This window comes from Lepidochelys olivacea, assembly GCF_965140295.1.
Source record: "Lepidochelys olivacea isolate rLepOli2 genome assembly, chromosome: 3".
In the NCBI taxonomy this organism is placed as follows: Eukaryota; Metazoa; Chordata; order Testudines; family Cheloniidae; genus Lepidochelys; species Lepidochelys olivacea.
The window spans coordinates 82,227,717-82,242,377 of record NC_140413.1 but is presented as its reverse complement, the minus strand read 5'-3'; the positions used below and the strand labels follow the sequence as shown (position 1 = coordinate 82,242,377).

Here is a 14,661-nt window from a genome sequence, read left to right as displayed (position 1 = left end):
GACCCCAAAAGCTAACAGGGCATTTAAAATCCTAAAAAAAAACAAATAAAAGCCCCAGCTCTGGGCCTGCTGGATCTCTCTAAGCCGTTTCAGCTGTATGTACATAAACAAAAAAGGAATGGCCCTAAGAATGCTCACACAGCTGTTAGGAGCATAGAGACGTCCCGTGGCTTATTCTTCTAAGCAACTGAATCAGGTTGCAAAAGGTTGGCCGGCATGTTTACGGGCGGTCGCAGCTACTGCCCTAGTGCTTAAAAAAGCCAAGAAGCTAACATTGGGAGGGGTTATGCAAATCTATACTCCCCATATGGTCCAAGCCTTATTAAATGCAAAAAAACGGCTTTGGCTCACCCAGGCTCAGATTGCTTGGTACCATGCTAAGCTGTTAAAGAACTCTGAAGTCACCTTACAGCCTTGCCCCTCCCTTAACCCAGCCATTCTCTTGCCAAAAACATAACTGTTTAAAAATCTAATGCCCAGTACTCCAGCCATCCAAATTTAAAAAATGTACCCCTCCCAAATGCAAATTATAAATGGTACACTAATAATAGCAATACTGTAATAAATAGGCAAAAAAGAAGCGGGTTATGCTGTTGTGACCCTCCATAACACTGTAAAAGCTGAAGGTTTGCCTGCTGGGACTTCTGCCCAGCTTGCCAAACTAATAGCCATAACCCGTGCACTTAAACTATCAAAAAAAAGCAGATCAACATTTTTACTAATTCAAAATAAGCTTTTGGTGTGCTGCATGCTCATGCTGGCCTATGGAAGCAAAGGGGAATGCTGACAGCCCAAGGCTCCCCAGTCAAGTATGGGCCCCAAATCCTCCGGCTCCTAGAAGCCGTACAACTTCCCTCGGAAATGGCAGTAGTACACTGTAAAGCCCATAAAAAAAAAAAATCAAAATGTGGCCAAAGGTAACGCCCGGGCGGATAGAGAGGCTAAGCATGCTGCTACCCTGCCATCCCCTCAGACTAAAAATGCCCATATGCATGCCCTTATCCCATCAGTAGGGGAGCTTCCAACCCCTCAGTACTCTTAAAAAAAAAAACAAAAAAAAACAGCTAACTAACGAACTTGGTCTCAAAAAAAAAAAAAAAAAATAAAAGGCTCCATTCCCCAGAAAAAAAGGTCCTCCTACCAAAGGGCCTAATCCGGCCAGTGCTGCAAAAACTACATCAAACCACTCATGCTGGCAGGGAAGCACTTATCCAGCTAATAAAAAAATACTTTATCACTTCCGCACTCCGACCCCTGGCTCCCAAGTACAAGCGAACTGCTTAGTCTGCCAAAAAATAACCCCCGACCGGAACATCCTGTGCCACCAGCTGCCCTAGAACCCACTCCGGGCCCCGAACAAGTGTGGCAAATAGACTTTACTAAGTTTCCCCGGACCCAAGGGTTCAAATATCTCCTTGTCATAATAAATCGGTTCAGCGGATGGCCAGAAGCCTTCCCATGCCGTAATTGCACTGCCAGAACAGTGGCCCTCAAGTTTATTAATCATTCCTCGCTTTAAACTCCCCCTGTAAATAAAATCTAACAAAAAACACATTTCACATCAAAAATCATTCAAAGCATCTCACATGTCTTACAGATCCCCTGGAAACTCCATACGCCCTGGAGACCACAAGCCAGTGGTGTAGTAAAGCGTACCAATCAGACCCTTAAACAACATCTCGCAAAAGTGTGCCAAAAAGCCTCACTGCAATGGCCTAATGCTTTGCCCCTCGTCCTACCTCGTATCCGCGTTCTCCCTAAGGGTAAATTAGGGCTTAGTCCCTTTAAAATTATGTTTAAAAAAGCATGGCCTATAAATAGCACCCTGGTTCTATCAAAAACATAAAAGCTAGGTAATGGTTTTTTGTCACAGTATGTGTGTTTCCTGTCTGCTGTTCTCTTGTCTTTTCACAGGTATACCAAGAATTCCCAGGCTCTCCCCTTAGACTCTCCCATCCACTCCTTACAGCCCGGTGACTCTATGCTTTTTCGTACCTAAAAAAACAAGCCTCTCCAAAAAAAATAAAAAGGACCCTATACAGTCCTGCTGGTCTCTCATACAGCGGCAAAAATAAAAAAACACAAAAACTAAATCCATCACTCTCGTCTAAAGGCAGTACCCGTCCCCTCGTCAGCAAAACAGTGGACCATCCAACCTGCTGACTCCTCATCTAGTAACAGTCTCGGGCTAAAGCTACTATTTAAAAACACAAATAATAAGCATTTTAACGCTAAAATGGGCCCACCCAGGTACTAAAAACCCTAAATTAAAAAAACTCTAATAATAATTAATTAAGTAACATTGTTATTCATTGTATTGGTATTTCCAAATTGTGCATATCAAAAGCATAACTCCTTTGTTTTGCTTGCGGACCATGTTGCTACTTTAATAAACCAAACTAATTGCTGGGTATGTGCTCCAACTCCACTGTCCCCCAAAATGGAAATGCCCCTTGACATACTGCCCCTAACCCTAGCAAAATTAGCTGCCACCAAAAAGCAAAAAAAAACCAGACTCGCCGTTCTAAAATAAAATCTCTTTACAGCAAGCCACCTATCAGGACCAAAAGTATTCAGCTGCAGTACTCACTAAAAAAATATTATGTTTTACCCAAATCCAATCTAATTACTATAGGCATCCTATAAAAAAAAGCTCCTGTGTTATTACACAGTAAGCTAATAAATATTAAATAAAAACAAAAAAAAACAGTAGTATAAATGTAATGGTTCCTCCCCTTTTAAAAAAACTTACAAATCTTCCCACAAAAAAAAAATTAAAAATATAACTTGCCATCGAGTTAATATCTCCAATATAGCAAGCCAATAGTAAATTTGTAATGGTCCCTATAGCAAATGTAATTTAAACAGCACTATTAAAAACGCCCACTTGTACCCAAAAAAATAAAATTCCCCCTTAGGGGCATATAAACTGTTTAAAAAAGCAGCCTTAAATATCCCAAAAATCCCCTTAAAAAACAGTCCTTACTGGGCCCTACAGGGTCACTATTTTGTATGTGGTCAAAAGGCTTACAAGGTGCTGCCAGCCAACTAAACAGGTAGCTGTTATATAGCTCATGGAGCTTTCCATAACTGCCACACTGCCCAAAAAAAAAAAAAAAAAAAATTAAAAATGTCCAAAACACCCCTATTAAGTCACAAAAAAAAAAAAAAAAAAAACCCTGCAGCAACTAACTACAGCATTAAAAAGCAATATAAAAAATTCCCTAACAACCAAAAAGCTTGTAGGGTGCTCTGTACTAAAAATAGCGCCACTGTTTTCCGGGCCAGCCATGGCATGCATAGGCTGCTATACTATAAAGCTGCAAATAGTACTTAAAAAATTGCCTTAAAATTAAAAAACTCAGTTAATAATTTAAAATCAGCAATAAAAAATTAAATAAAAAGGTACAGCAGCTCAAAACGTTTTCCCTCCAAAACAGGCTGGCTTTGGACTATCTCTTAGCATCCCCCCCAAAAAATTTGTGCCCTCGTCGAGCCCCAATTTTATATAATAAATAATAGCAATTATAAAAATCTATAAAAAAATGGTACAGGCTGAAGCCCATGCCCAAGCCAAAGCACAGGTTGCCTATACTGCCCCAAAAAGCAATTGATTGCAAACCTTGTTTTCAGGCTGGGGTTTGTCGTCTTCGCTTGGTGGTTTATTTAGCCTGTTATTAAAACTTCTCTTTCCTGTATTGCTTGTATTAATAGTATTATGCTGTGCAGTATTATGTATCAAGGCCCTTTTGCAAAAGTTAATAAATCATTCTCTTCAGGGCTATCACAAAATACTTATGCAAAATCCTATTATAAAAAAATAAGTAGCCCAAGTGAGAAAACTCAAAGCCAAGGCTGTTGAGTGTTCTCAAAGGAGGGAGTTGTTAAGGACACTGGGGCATGGCCATTAGGTAACTCGAGGGGATGGAAAACCACGAGTGTCGATGAAGCCCCCTCGCACTAGGCCCAAGCGTCCTTGGCCCTCCCGCCTGGAGGCACTCGCAGCAGTTATGCTGAGAATCTGCAACAATATGTTGCAAAGTCAAACTGCCTGAAACTAAACAAGGCCAAACAAAGCAAATATTAAAAAAAAATGCTAAATAAAGCAGCTTTATGTATAATTTAACAAATAATACAAAAAACAAAAAAACTAGCTGGTAACTAAATTGGCTGGCTATATGAATACTTAGGGCAGTTTGCTATTAAATAAATATGCTAAAAAATGTATAAAAGCCTGTGTAACTTCCTGCTCTGGGTGCAAAATTTGAGATTCTATCCTCCCTGTACCTTTCTGCAGCTGCAAATAAACTTTTCTGCTTCTCCACCCCGTTGTATTTATTGGGTGAAGCATACCGGGTAGCGAACCAACCCCTGCTGTTGTTTTTCTTCTCGGCACTGAGTGCCGGCAACAATGGGAAGGGGAGACAGGGACATTTTTATTAATGCAGAAATACATTTGTCATACAAATGGAGATAGGATTGGCAGTAATCTGGGAGTGTGGAAAAAGGAGGAAGTACAGGAAAGTTGCAGTGATGTCATCAGTCTAGTCAGCAGAACAGTTCTTTTATTAAGTAGACTCGTAATATTGTTGAGCAATAAGTGGCTTTGTGTTATGATTGTCTGAGAAACAACTCTTGTGTTCTAATTACATATACATTTCAAGGTTTTTTCAGGATAAAGGGATGAGCAAGTCTATAGTGAACTGTATTACAACACCATAGCTTTGATCATAATAGCCAGATATTTTATACAGCACTGGTGGCCAAACTTCTTAACATGTTGGCTACGTACTGAATACAATGCAGGCCTCTGTCTACACAATAAGCACAACAGTGTTTTTGTAATCAGTCTGCAAGACTTATCAGACTTGGTTACAACAAATACTGTTGCATTGTGTGCATGCAGCAGCTTTTTTCACAGTACAATCATATTTGTGTATCCACAACTTCCATGCTGTCTGACTATATTTGTATCACTGCAGCCTGGAAAATGTGGGCAGAAAAGTACTTCAGTAAGGGATACAGTGCCCAGAGAACATATACTGCAATGGTTACTCTCAGAGGATTGACTATACTGTTGTGATGGGGTGGACTAGGCCCTGAGGTGCCCTGCTGGAGGCCTCATGACCCTACCTCATCCCGCCCCAGAAAAGGGCAGAGAAGAGGGTCCTCCAAGTGAGCTAGAATGGATGCAGGGGAACCAGGCAATGAGAGGGACTGCAGGAAGCAGCCAGTCAGGGCCCAGCAGGGCCATATAAAAGGAGCTGCAGGGCTAGCATGAGTTCAATCTGTTAGCAGTGACTGAGGGAGTAAGAGGTGCTCCTGGCTGGCTGCAGGGGCTGGGGAACCAAGAGGTGCTCCTGGCTGATTACAAGGGCAAAAGCAGGTAGTTACTGACGGGGAGTGAGGAAGGAACTTCTGGCTGGCTGCTGGGACTCAACTAAGAGGCTATGGGGAAGTGGCTCAGGGAAACAAAGAGCAGCAATTAGTAAGGGATGCATCATGAGGCTGCTATACTTAAATGTTCCCTGGTTGGGACCTGGAGCAGTGGGTGGGACTGGGTCCTCCCCCACCCCCAACCACTGGTAGGAAGTGGCTATGCCCTAAAGAAGGGAATAAGAACTGTGGCACCCTAAGGAAGAGGTCTGCACTGGGACTGACTTGGTGAGGAGCTGTGGTCAGTGAACTGACTCCAAGAGTGGTAGCTCAGCAGGAAGACTGGTGTCACTGAGGACTCAAGTAGAGTCAAGGAGTCCCCTGGGAATAAGCCCTTGGGGCACTGCTCAATTCCAGAGTAGGAACCTTGCAAGCTGACTGGACCAAGCGAGGGTACTGCAATGGGCCCTCATTAAAAACTAAGCCCAGGGAGGGCTGCAGAGAAGGATATACCAGCTAAGGGTACCATGATTGGCCCTGTTGGACTATTTTAGAAGAGCCAAGGAAGAGCTGAAGGACATTGAGAATACTTGGATTGTGTACCACAGAAGGGGTTTGTTTGTTTTGCACACGGGCTGAGTCACCAAAGACCTGCTTGACCAAGAGCAGCGGCTGACAGGGCACCGTGAGCTGAGGAAATTGAGGGAAAAACTGCAGGTATACATACTCGACCAGGGAACGCTCAGGAGAGGAGACTGCACCCCCTTATAACTGTGCATAGACATGCAGCCTTTTCCCCACACTATTGACCATAATGAGGTGGGCCATGTGATCTGTCTTTCTCAAAGCCAGCAGATGAAATCCTGATCCCATTGACATCAACACTTCCATGATTTCAATGGGGCTGGGATTGAACACAGATTATCTCAAGTTAGCGCTGCTTGTTGTGCTACAGTAATGCCAGTTCTATGAACAATGTGGGTTATTTAATATGCCATGGACTTGAGCCATTCATTGGGCTCTGTGGGCAGAGGAATTCCAGAGAGCAGTCGCAGTGTTCTAAATTGCCTCTATCTGCTCTGCTGAGATCGTTTTGGTCATAAATATAAAGGGAAAGGTAATCATCTGTCTGTATGCAGTGCTATAAAATCCCTCCTGGCCAGACGCAAAATCCTTTCAGTCTGTAAAGGGTTAAGAAGCTAAGGTAACCCTGCTGGCACCTGACCCAAAATGACCAATGAGGGGACAAGATACTTTCAAATCTGGAGGGGGGTGGGGGGAGAACAAAGGGTTTGGTCTGTCTGTGTGGTGCTTTTGCTGGGAACAGATCAGGAATGCAAGCCTTACAACTCCTGTGAAATTAGTAAGTAATCTAGCTAGAAAATGCATTCGATTTTCTTTTGTTTAATGGCTTGTAAAATAAGCTGTCCTGGAGGGAATGTATATTCCTGTTTTTGTGTCTTTTTGTAATTTAAGGTTTTGCCTAGAGGGATTCTCTGTGTTTTGAATCTGATTACTCTAAGGTATTTACCATCCTGATTTTACACAGGTGATTCTTTTATTTTTCTTTAAATAAAATTCTTCTTTTAAGAACCTGATTGATTCTTTCTCATTGTTCTGAAGATCCAAGGGTTTGGGTCTGTGTTCACCTGTACCGACTGGTGAGGATTATTAGCAAGCCTTCCCCAGGAAAGGTGGTGCAGGGCTTGGGGGAGGGGATATTTTGGGGGAAGAGGTCTTCAAGTAGCCTCTTTTCCCTGTTCTGTGTTTAAAACGCTTGGTGGTGGCAACATACTGTTCAAGGACAAGGGAAAGTTTGTACCTTAGGGGAAGTTTTAACCTAAGCTGGTAAGAATAAGCTTAGGGGGTCTTTCATGCAGATACCCACATCTCTACCTTTGAGTTCAGAGTGGGGAGGAACCTTGACAGTTTCGCTCCTAAGATCTGAATTCTCTATTTAGTGAGGAGTTTAACATTTTGGCGGTGCCGGGGGGTGTGTGTGTAAAATAACTATTAGTTGTAAATTGGTCTGAGTATTTGCTAAATCATTGTAATACAGTGTTGTTCACCACTTTAGTCAATTGCAACAACATAGAATAATGGAATCATAGAAATGTAGGGTTGGAAGGGACATCAAGAGGTCATCAGTGCAGTCCAATGTGCTGAAGCAGGACCAAATGTACCATGCAGTCAAATTGCACAAGTCAGCTGCTGTTTTTTTCTTTGCTGTGTAGACCCTTAAAGTCTTCTGTGCTTGACATACATGGAAATATTAGTATTGTCATCTCCTATGTGACGCCATATAGATGTACTCATATGACTAGTAAGGAAACTATTTGTCAAATAACGTTTCCTGAATCTTTTCTGTATTGTTACAGACACACTTGCTGACAGGTATTTTGAAATTATCAAAATTGAAAATGGCATGATTATATTATGTTTTTGACAAATAAAATATGCAGAATTTTGCAGAAATTTAAAATGTGTGCAGAATTTCCCCCCAGGAGTAGACTAGCAGCCTATATTTGCAAGGATCACCTCTGGAACTTTTTAAAACTTGGCATTATATTAGCTACCTGCCAATCATATGGAATAGAGGCTGACTGAAATGATAGGTTACATACCACAGTTAGTAGTTGTGCAATTTCATATTTGAACTCCTTCAGAACTCTTGGGTGAATATCATCTGGTCCTGGTGACTTATTACTGTTTAATGTATCAATTTGTTCCAAAACCTCCTGTACTGATGTAACCCACACACCTCTTAGGTGTGGTGCTCTGTTCCCTCTAGTGGCACCGAGACTACGTAGAGATTAAGGAGTCTGCTCTACAGCCTTAGCTAAGGGTCATGTGGCTTTTAGCTCATATAGTAGAGGCTCACGCATTAAGCTTCAGGTTTAATCCTGCCCGCCAAGGGCTGTCCCTAGCCATTTTGGTGCCCTTTGCAGCCTCCCAGGCCTCTGCGGGGAGGGGGGGGCCAGGAGGGGGCTGGCCCCAGGCCTCCATAGGGGGCATAGCTGGCTCCCCCGGCCTGTGTGGGGGGACAGGAGCAGGCTTTGGGGGCGGGGGAAAACTGCCCCCCAGTACGAGCCGGCGGAGCAGAGTGGATTGGGTCCGGATCACTGCACTTCCCGCTCCACTTCTTGCACTCACGGGGTGGCAGGAAGTGGAGCGACCTAGCACCAGCCTGCTCCACTCTGCTCACCTGGGTCCCAGCCTTGGGACTGGGGGACAGAGGGGAATTGCCCCCCAGCACTCACCAGTGGCACAGAGGGGGCTGGGGCTGGGGCGCTGCACTTACAGCTGCCTGGTGAGTGCAGGCTCGACCCCTGCTGCAGCCCTCAGGGGTGTGGGGGCAGAGCTAGGGCAGGAAGAGACAGGGCTGGGGTGGAGCAGGGGCAGGGGTTATGGGAAAGAGGCGGAGCAGGGGCTGGAGCAGCACGCAGCTGCATAGAGCACCAGGAAATTTGGTGCCCTAAATTTCCTGGTGCCCTATATGCAGCTGCGTACTTTGCATATGGGTAGGGACGGCCCTGTGCCTGCTGGCAACCGGCGTCTGTCAGTGTTACACTAACACCTCAATCTGGGATAGTTCCTCAAATCTGTCACCTAAACAGAATGGCTCAGGTTGGGAATCTCCCTCACATCTTCCGCAGTGAAGGGCAATGCAAAGAATTTGTTTAACTTCTTGGCAACTGCCTTATCTTTGAGTGCTCCTTTAGGTACCTGGATTGTCCAGTGTTCACTATAGTTGACTCTGTTTCCTCTTCACTGTACTTCTGGTCAGAGGCTGCTTCAAAAGAGCTTCTGCCCCACCCTGTGAATCTGGTTTTGTCTAGCACAGTTTCAGAACCTGTCTCATTTAGTTGCGGTACTGAAAGTTTCCCCAAAGCTTAAAGCATTGCTGCAAGACATACTGCTGAGGTGGTTTGGGTTCCTCCACACTTTGGCTTTTGATGTTATTTCTTGACAAAAGTCTGAGACGACAAACAAGTGCCCAGGTGTGGTTAGGTCAGTTGTCTTCCTGTATATTGCTCTGAGTGAGGCAGAAATCAAGCTGAGGAAGTAGGAGGGAATTTAACATGGCAGCCGGAGCCCTCACTCCCCCCCCACCCTGGCCCTGATCCCCCTCCTGCCCTTCAAACCCCTCAATCCCAGCCCAGAGCACCCTCCTGCACCCCAAACCCCTCAGACCCACCCCAGTCTGCACCCCCATCCAGAGCCCTCACACCCCCCAAGCCCCTGCCACAGCCCCCTCTCACACTCTGAACCCCTCAGTCCCAGCATGGAATACCCTCCTGTACCCCAAATCCCTCATCCCTGGCCTCACATCAGAACTCGCACCCCCAGCAGGAGCCCTCACCTCCTCTCACATCCCAACCCACTGCCTCAGCCTGGAGCCCCCTCCTGCACTCTGAGCTCCTCATTTCTGTCCCCACCCCCAGCCCCCTGAGCAAACCCAGTGAAAATGAGCGAGTGAGTGAGGGTGGGGAGAGCAAGTGATGGGAGTGGGGTGTGGGGGGAATGGAGTGAGCGGGGGCAGGGCCTCGGCAAAGGGGCAGGGCATGGGTGGTCGGTTTTGTGAGAGTAGAAAGTTGAGAAACCTACCAGGTGCTTGTAAATTAAGATACATGGAGGCAGGAAGAAAGTGGCTACTCCTAAAAAAAAAAAAAAAACAAAAAAAAACACACCTTAGAACTAGGTGTTTTAGCTGGAGTTGTTAACGTGCAATTGCCTCAGTTTTTGCAACCTTTGTTCAAAGTGAACAGCAGGAACTGTGTGCATATTGTGAAAAACTAAGAAAGAACTCCCTGAATGTTCAGTTTATTAATTTAATTCTCAATGAAGTAAAAATCCAGTCTAGGACCAGGTCTACATGGACCCCCCCCAAATCTTTTCAATCAAGTTAAGCTAACTCAATTGAAACTCCTCTCTTAATATCAATGTACACACAGTTTAACATTTTTAACATGATGTGACCTGGCCATTATATAACCTGGGTTTCCTGCTACGCTAGGATGCAGTTCCCTAATTATACTTGGCCACCATTTTGTCATTACTGAGTTAATTTGACTGAAAAATACTTTTTTTTTCCCATGACATGGCTGTAGAAGGGATTTATTCATCAGGAGTGAGAAGAGTGAAAGAAACAGGGAGTTCTTTCCTAGTCTAGTTCATTCACAATGAAGTACACAGTTCCTGTTAACATAGGAAAAAAAGATAGCAAAACGGTAATTTTCATGTAGCATAGGCTATAAGATGATCAGCTCAGGCAATCTTAAAGGTTTGTCTAAATGAGCACTGGGTCTCCAATCAGGCTAGTTCAACTGAGTTAGCTTAACTCAAATGTAGAACAGCTTTTTCCAGTGTGTATGGTCTAAGGTCTAAAAAACTCAGATTCTACTTCAAATGCTTGTGAGCTGGGACAAATTTTGCCCTCACTATATCTGGGCAATCTCACTGAAATCAAATAGCTACTCCTGTGCAAGTCCACTGAGCAAAACAGGGTTTCACAGAGGTACCAAAGGGCAGAATTTGTTCTGAAAAATCTTTACTACTGATGATGCATGGAAAGGAAAAAGCCCAGCTTCACTTTGACTCCTGTAGTAGTTTGTAGGACTGACAGCTAGAAATGAATGTTACTACTTACCAAAATTTGTTATTCGGTAGGATTTTCCTCATCCACACACTTTACTATTTGCACAAAAATGACAAAAGGCCAACCACCCTATATCTAAGCAAAGATTAGTATTATTCTGAAGTGTCATTCTGAAGTCTCTAAAACTTCATTAATTTTATTAAACACTTATTAATACTGTGACAAAGTTCCACAAGCTGTCTACTGTGACAAAGTTCCTGCTCTACCTTGGTGGGTCTTGCGCTTATTGGCGGATTTGCTCGCCTTGGAGCTTCACGGCAGCCTTCAGCTTGGCCGTTTTTCTGAACCCACAGTCTAGGTCGACTCCTCCTGTGTCTGACCAGGAGTTAGGAGGATTTGGGGGGAACCTGGGCCTGCCCTCTATTCCGGGTTCCAGCCCAGGGCCCTGTGGAATGCAGCTGTCTAGAGTGCCTTCTAGAACAGCTGTGTGACAGCTACAACTCCCTGGGCTACTTTCCCATGGCCTCCTCCCAACACCTTCTTTATCCTCACCATAGGACCTTCCTCCTGGTGTCTGATAATGCCCAGTCCTCCAACAGTCCGTGTTCTCACTCTCAGCTCCTAGTGCCTCTTGCTCCCAGCTCCTCACATGCACGCCACAAACTGAAGTGAGCTCCTTTTTAAAACCCAGGTGCCCTGATTAGCCTTCCTTAATTGATTCTAGCAGCTTCTTGATTGGCTGCAGGTGTTCTAATCAGCCTGTCTTAATGGTCTCCAGAAGGCTCCTGATTGTTCTGGAACCTTCCCTGTTACCTTACCCAGGGAAAAGGGACCTACTTAACCTGGGGCTAGTATATCTGCCTTCTTTTACTCTCCTGTAGCCATCCGGCCCGACCCTGTCATAATATATAATAAAACTAAAGTAGAACCAACAAACAATGAAAAGACATTCTATGATGCATTATTCTTGGAGAGATTATTGCTAGTTTGCACATTAATTTTCAATGGATCTCCTAGTTACCCATATGAATTAGTAGGGATCTACTCTGTATTATATATAATGGATTTTCAGACACTTAACGCTTGCCTTTTGCTTGTACGGAATTACACAACTGACACTTTCATCAGTACAAGTTGGCAACATGAAAAGAACAAATTAGATTTTCTGATGAATTATTCTTTTTATTTATGAACTAGCAGACAAATTATTCAATAACCTTCCCTTTGAATTAAGGAAATAATTTCCCTAAAAACCAGAGAAGTATTTCCTGAGTGCTTTGTGTATTAAAATTTATTCTAAGCCCTATTAAGTTGCTGTTTTGAATTCCAATTTATTGTGTATTACTGTTTGTTGGTTTTGATAAAGTCTTTGGCTTTGCCAACAACCATGGCAAAAACCTAAGGTGGGAGGTGAGCTTAATGGGTAAAGATATCTCTATCACTCTGTTCTGAGGGTTCAGCTGGAGCCCAAAAACAATAGTATGATATTGACTGATGAACTTGTTCTTTGCCACTTGCCTGCTTGGCTCCTTTTCCATGTACCAGGACAAGTGAGATCTTTGTTTTAGGAATCAAGGAGGCTGGTGTAGTTATTTTATATGCAATCAATCACTTGCTCGATTGTTTTGAGATTTTTTTAAAGGAAAATCATTGACATACTGTTACACCAGCATTGTAGTTAACAACTCAGTGTAGAATAGAAACATTCTGGTTATGGTTTCCATAACCGTATCTTATATTAGTATGATTCTAATCTCTCACTAAATTTTCCTCGTGTCACTCCATTAATTTCAATAGCATTATTCCTGAATAATTGTACTATTGTAACTTAAATCTGAATCAAACACCTCCCTTCCCCCCACCCCGTATATTAATGACATTTGAAAACCAACCTCAATAATACAAAACGGTCACATACATACACGCATGGGAGTTGACTGATTCCTGCCAAAAAAATAAAATTCAATTTCTTGACTTTTCTAATTTAATCATAACTTTGCTCTATCATGTCTCCATTTTATTATATAACAATTAAAAGACAAGATGATTGGACCTGCTTTGTAACTTTGTAGGGTGTTTCAGTTGCAAGGTCTTTTTTGGTTTTTGTTAAATACAGGACTGGGTTCCATGTGAAGAATGAAACCCCAACGTTTTAACTGATATCAGCCAGGCATTAACAACTGACTTGGCAGTTTTCATATCTAGGTACAGCAGTGTTCCAAAAAGGGAAAAAAATATCAAAACTTGTAAATACGTTAATCAATGCTTATTAAATAGTAAAACTTTATCACTCTCTCATGCTGCAAGAAAGCAATCTGACATTTAATTTCACAGTAGCTGTTTTCTATGAAGTTGGTACACTACTTGTGGCGTCACTATCTTTGTGAGAGATTTTTTAGAGACATTTCATTCTACTCCAAAATTAAGTCTCAAGCTGGCTTCTAGAGCAATACTGATTTTATCCCCTGATGAAAATGCATGGTTTTGCTGTTTCAAAATGGTGCTGAGCAGAATTCTGTATTTTATCTGTATGTTTCCACAGAAACATATACAGAAATAGCCTATTGAAGACAACATAGGATATGTTGGGTTTTCCATCATTTGCAGTGTAAGTCATAACTGGATGTAAATAATATGCTACAGCTCAAACAAGTTATGGGCCTCATGCAGAAATTACTGGGTGAATTCTTATGGCCTATTGTTACACCAGTGGTCAGACTAGATGATCAAAATAGCGGTTTCTGGCCTTTAAAAACACACTATGAATCTTAGATATATATTAGTACTACAACTAGGAAAATTCAGTTTTCTTCAACTAATAGTCCGCTGTTTACTTCTGTTTATGGGAAAGTTAGTTTCTCTGCTGAGCCAGATAGTTTTAAAATAAGTTATGACAAGAAAGGCATTACACAACCTTGACTTGTAATATAGTAGTTGAAACAGTTCTCACACTAGACTGAAATAATTAGTATCTCTCTTTCCACCACTTTACTGACATGCAACAATACTTATGACAAATAGATGAGTAACGCTACTGGAGAAAATGAACATGAAAAAGAAAATACGCTCCCTACTTTCCTTCCCTGGAAAAACTTTACCTTTTTGCAGGAAACAGTGCATGCCAGTTAGTTAATGCATTAGTGTAGGTGAGTGTGTCACTTTACTGTACTATGTCATTTGTTGGCTTATACATATTTCATGAAAATACAATCAAAAAGGGAAAAAAGTCATAGTCTCTGTGGAAGATCTCCTCAAGCCATTTCACACACAACCCCAGCAGAATTTATTCCAATGTAGAATACACATTTGCTAACTTGCAAGAGTTCACAAACAAGGGTTTTTTACAATAAAGTTAAGAATACATTAAATGTTATATTCCTTCTTTTCCAAAATTATCATCTCCTCTAATGTTTTTGATTCCCCCTTACCTTTCTTGACATTGTTGTTAATGAAGTGATAGATATTGAAATTGCTGAGGGAGTTTGAGAAAACTGGCGATCTGGACATGATATTGAAGACAACTGGTTTTCTTGAGCAACATAGTGTCTATCTGGTATGTCAGAGTATCTGAAAGGAAAGAAAACACTGGGTATTTAATAAATGCTAATAAAATAAAAGTCCAGGATATGCTTCCTCTGCTAAATTCTTAGGCCTGGTCTACATCTAAAACTTAGGTTGACCTATCT

General features: G+C 42.5%; 1 protein-coding gene across 1 annotated transcript in view; it reads right to left on the bottom strand.

Annotated features, from left to right (window-relative positions):
- CRYBG1 (crystallin beta-gamma domain containing 1) overlaps positions 1 to 14,661 on the bottom strand; it is a 121,955-nt gene that overhangs the window by 88,437 nt on the left and 18,857 nt on the right. The window contains exon 2 of the mRNA XM_084622626.1: positions 14,404 to 14,542. Within this exon, the coding sequence (XP_084478752.1) occupies positions 14,404 to 14,415 (12 nt within the window). The 5' untranslated portion in view covers positions 14,416 to 14,542. The remainder of the gene's footprint in view (positions 1 to 14,403; positions 14,543 to 14,661) is intronic.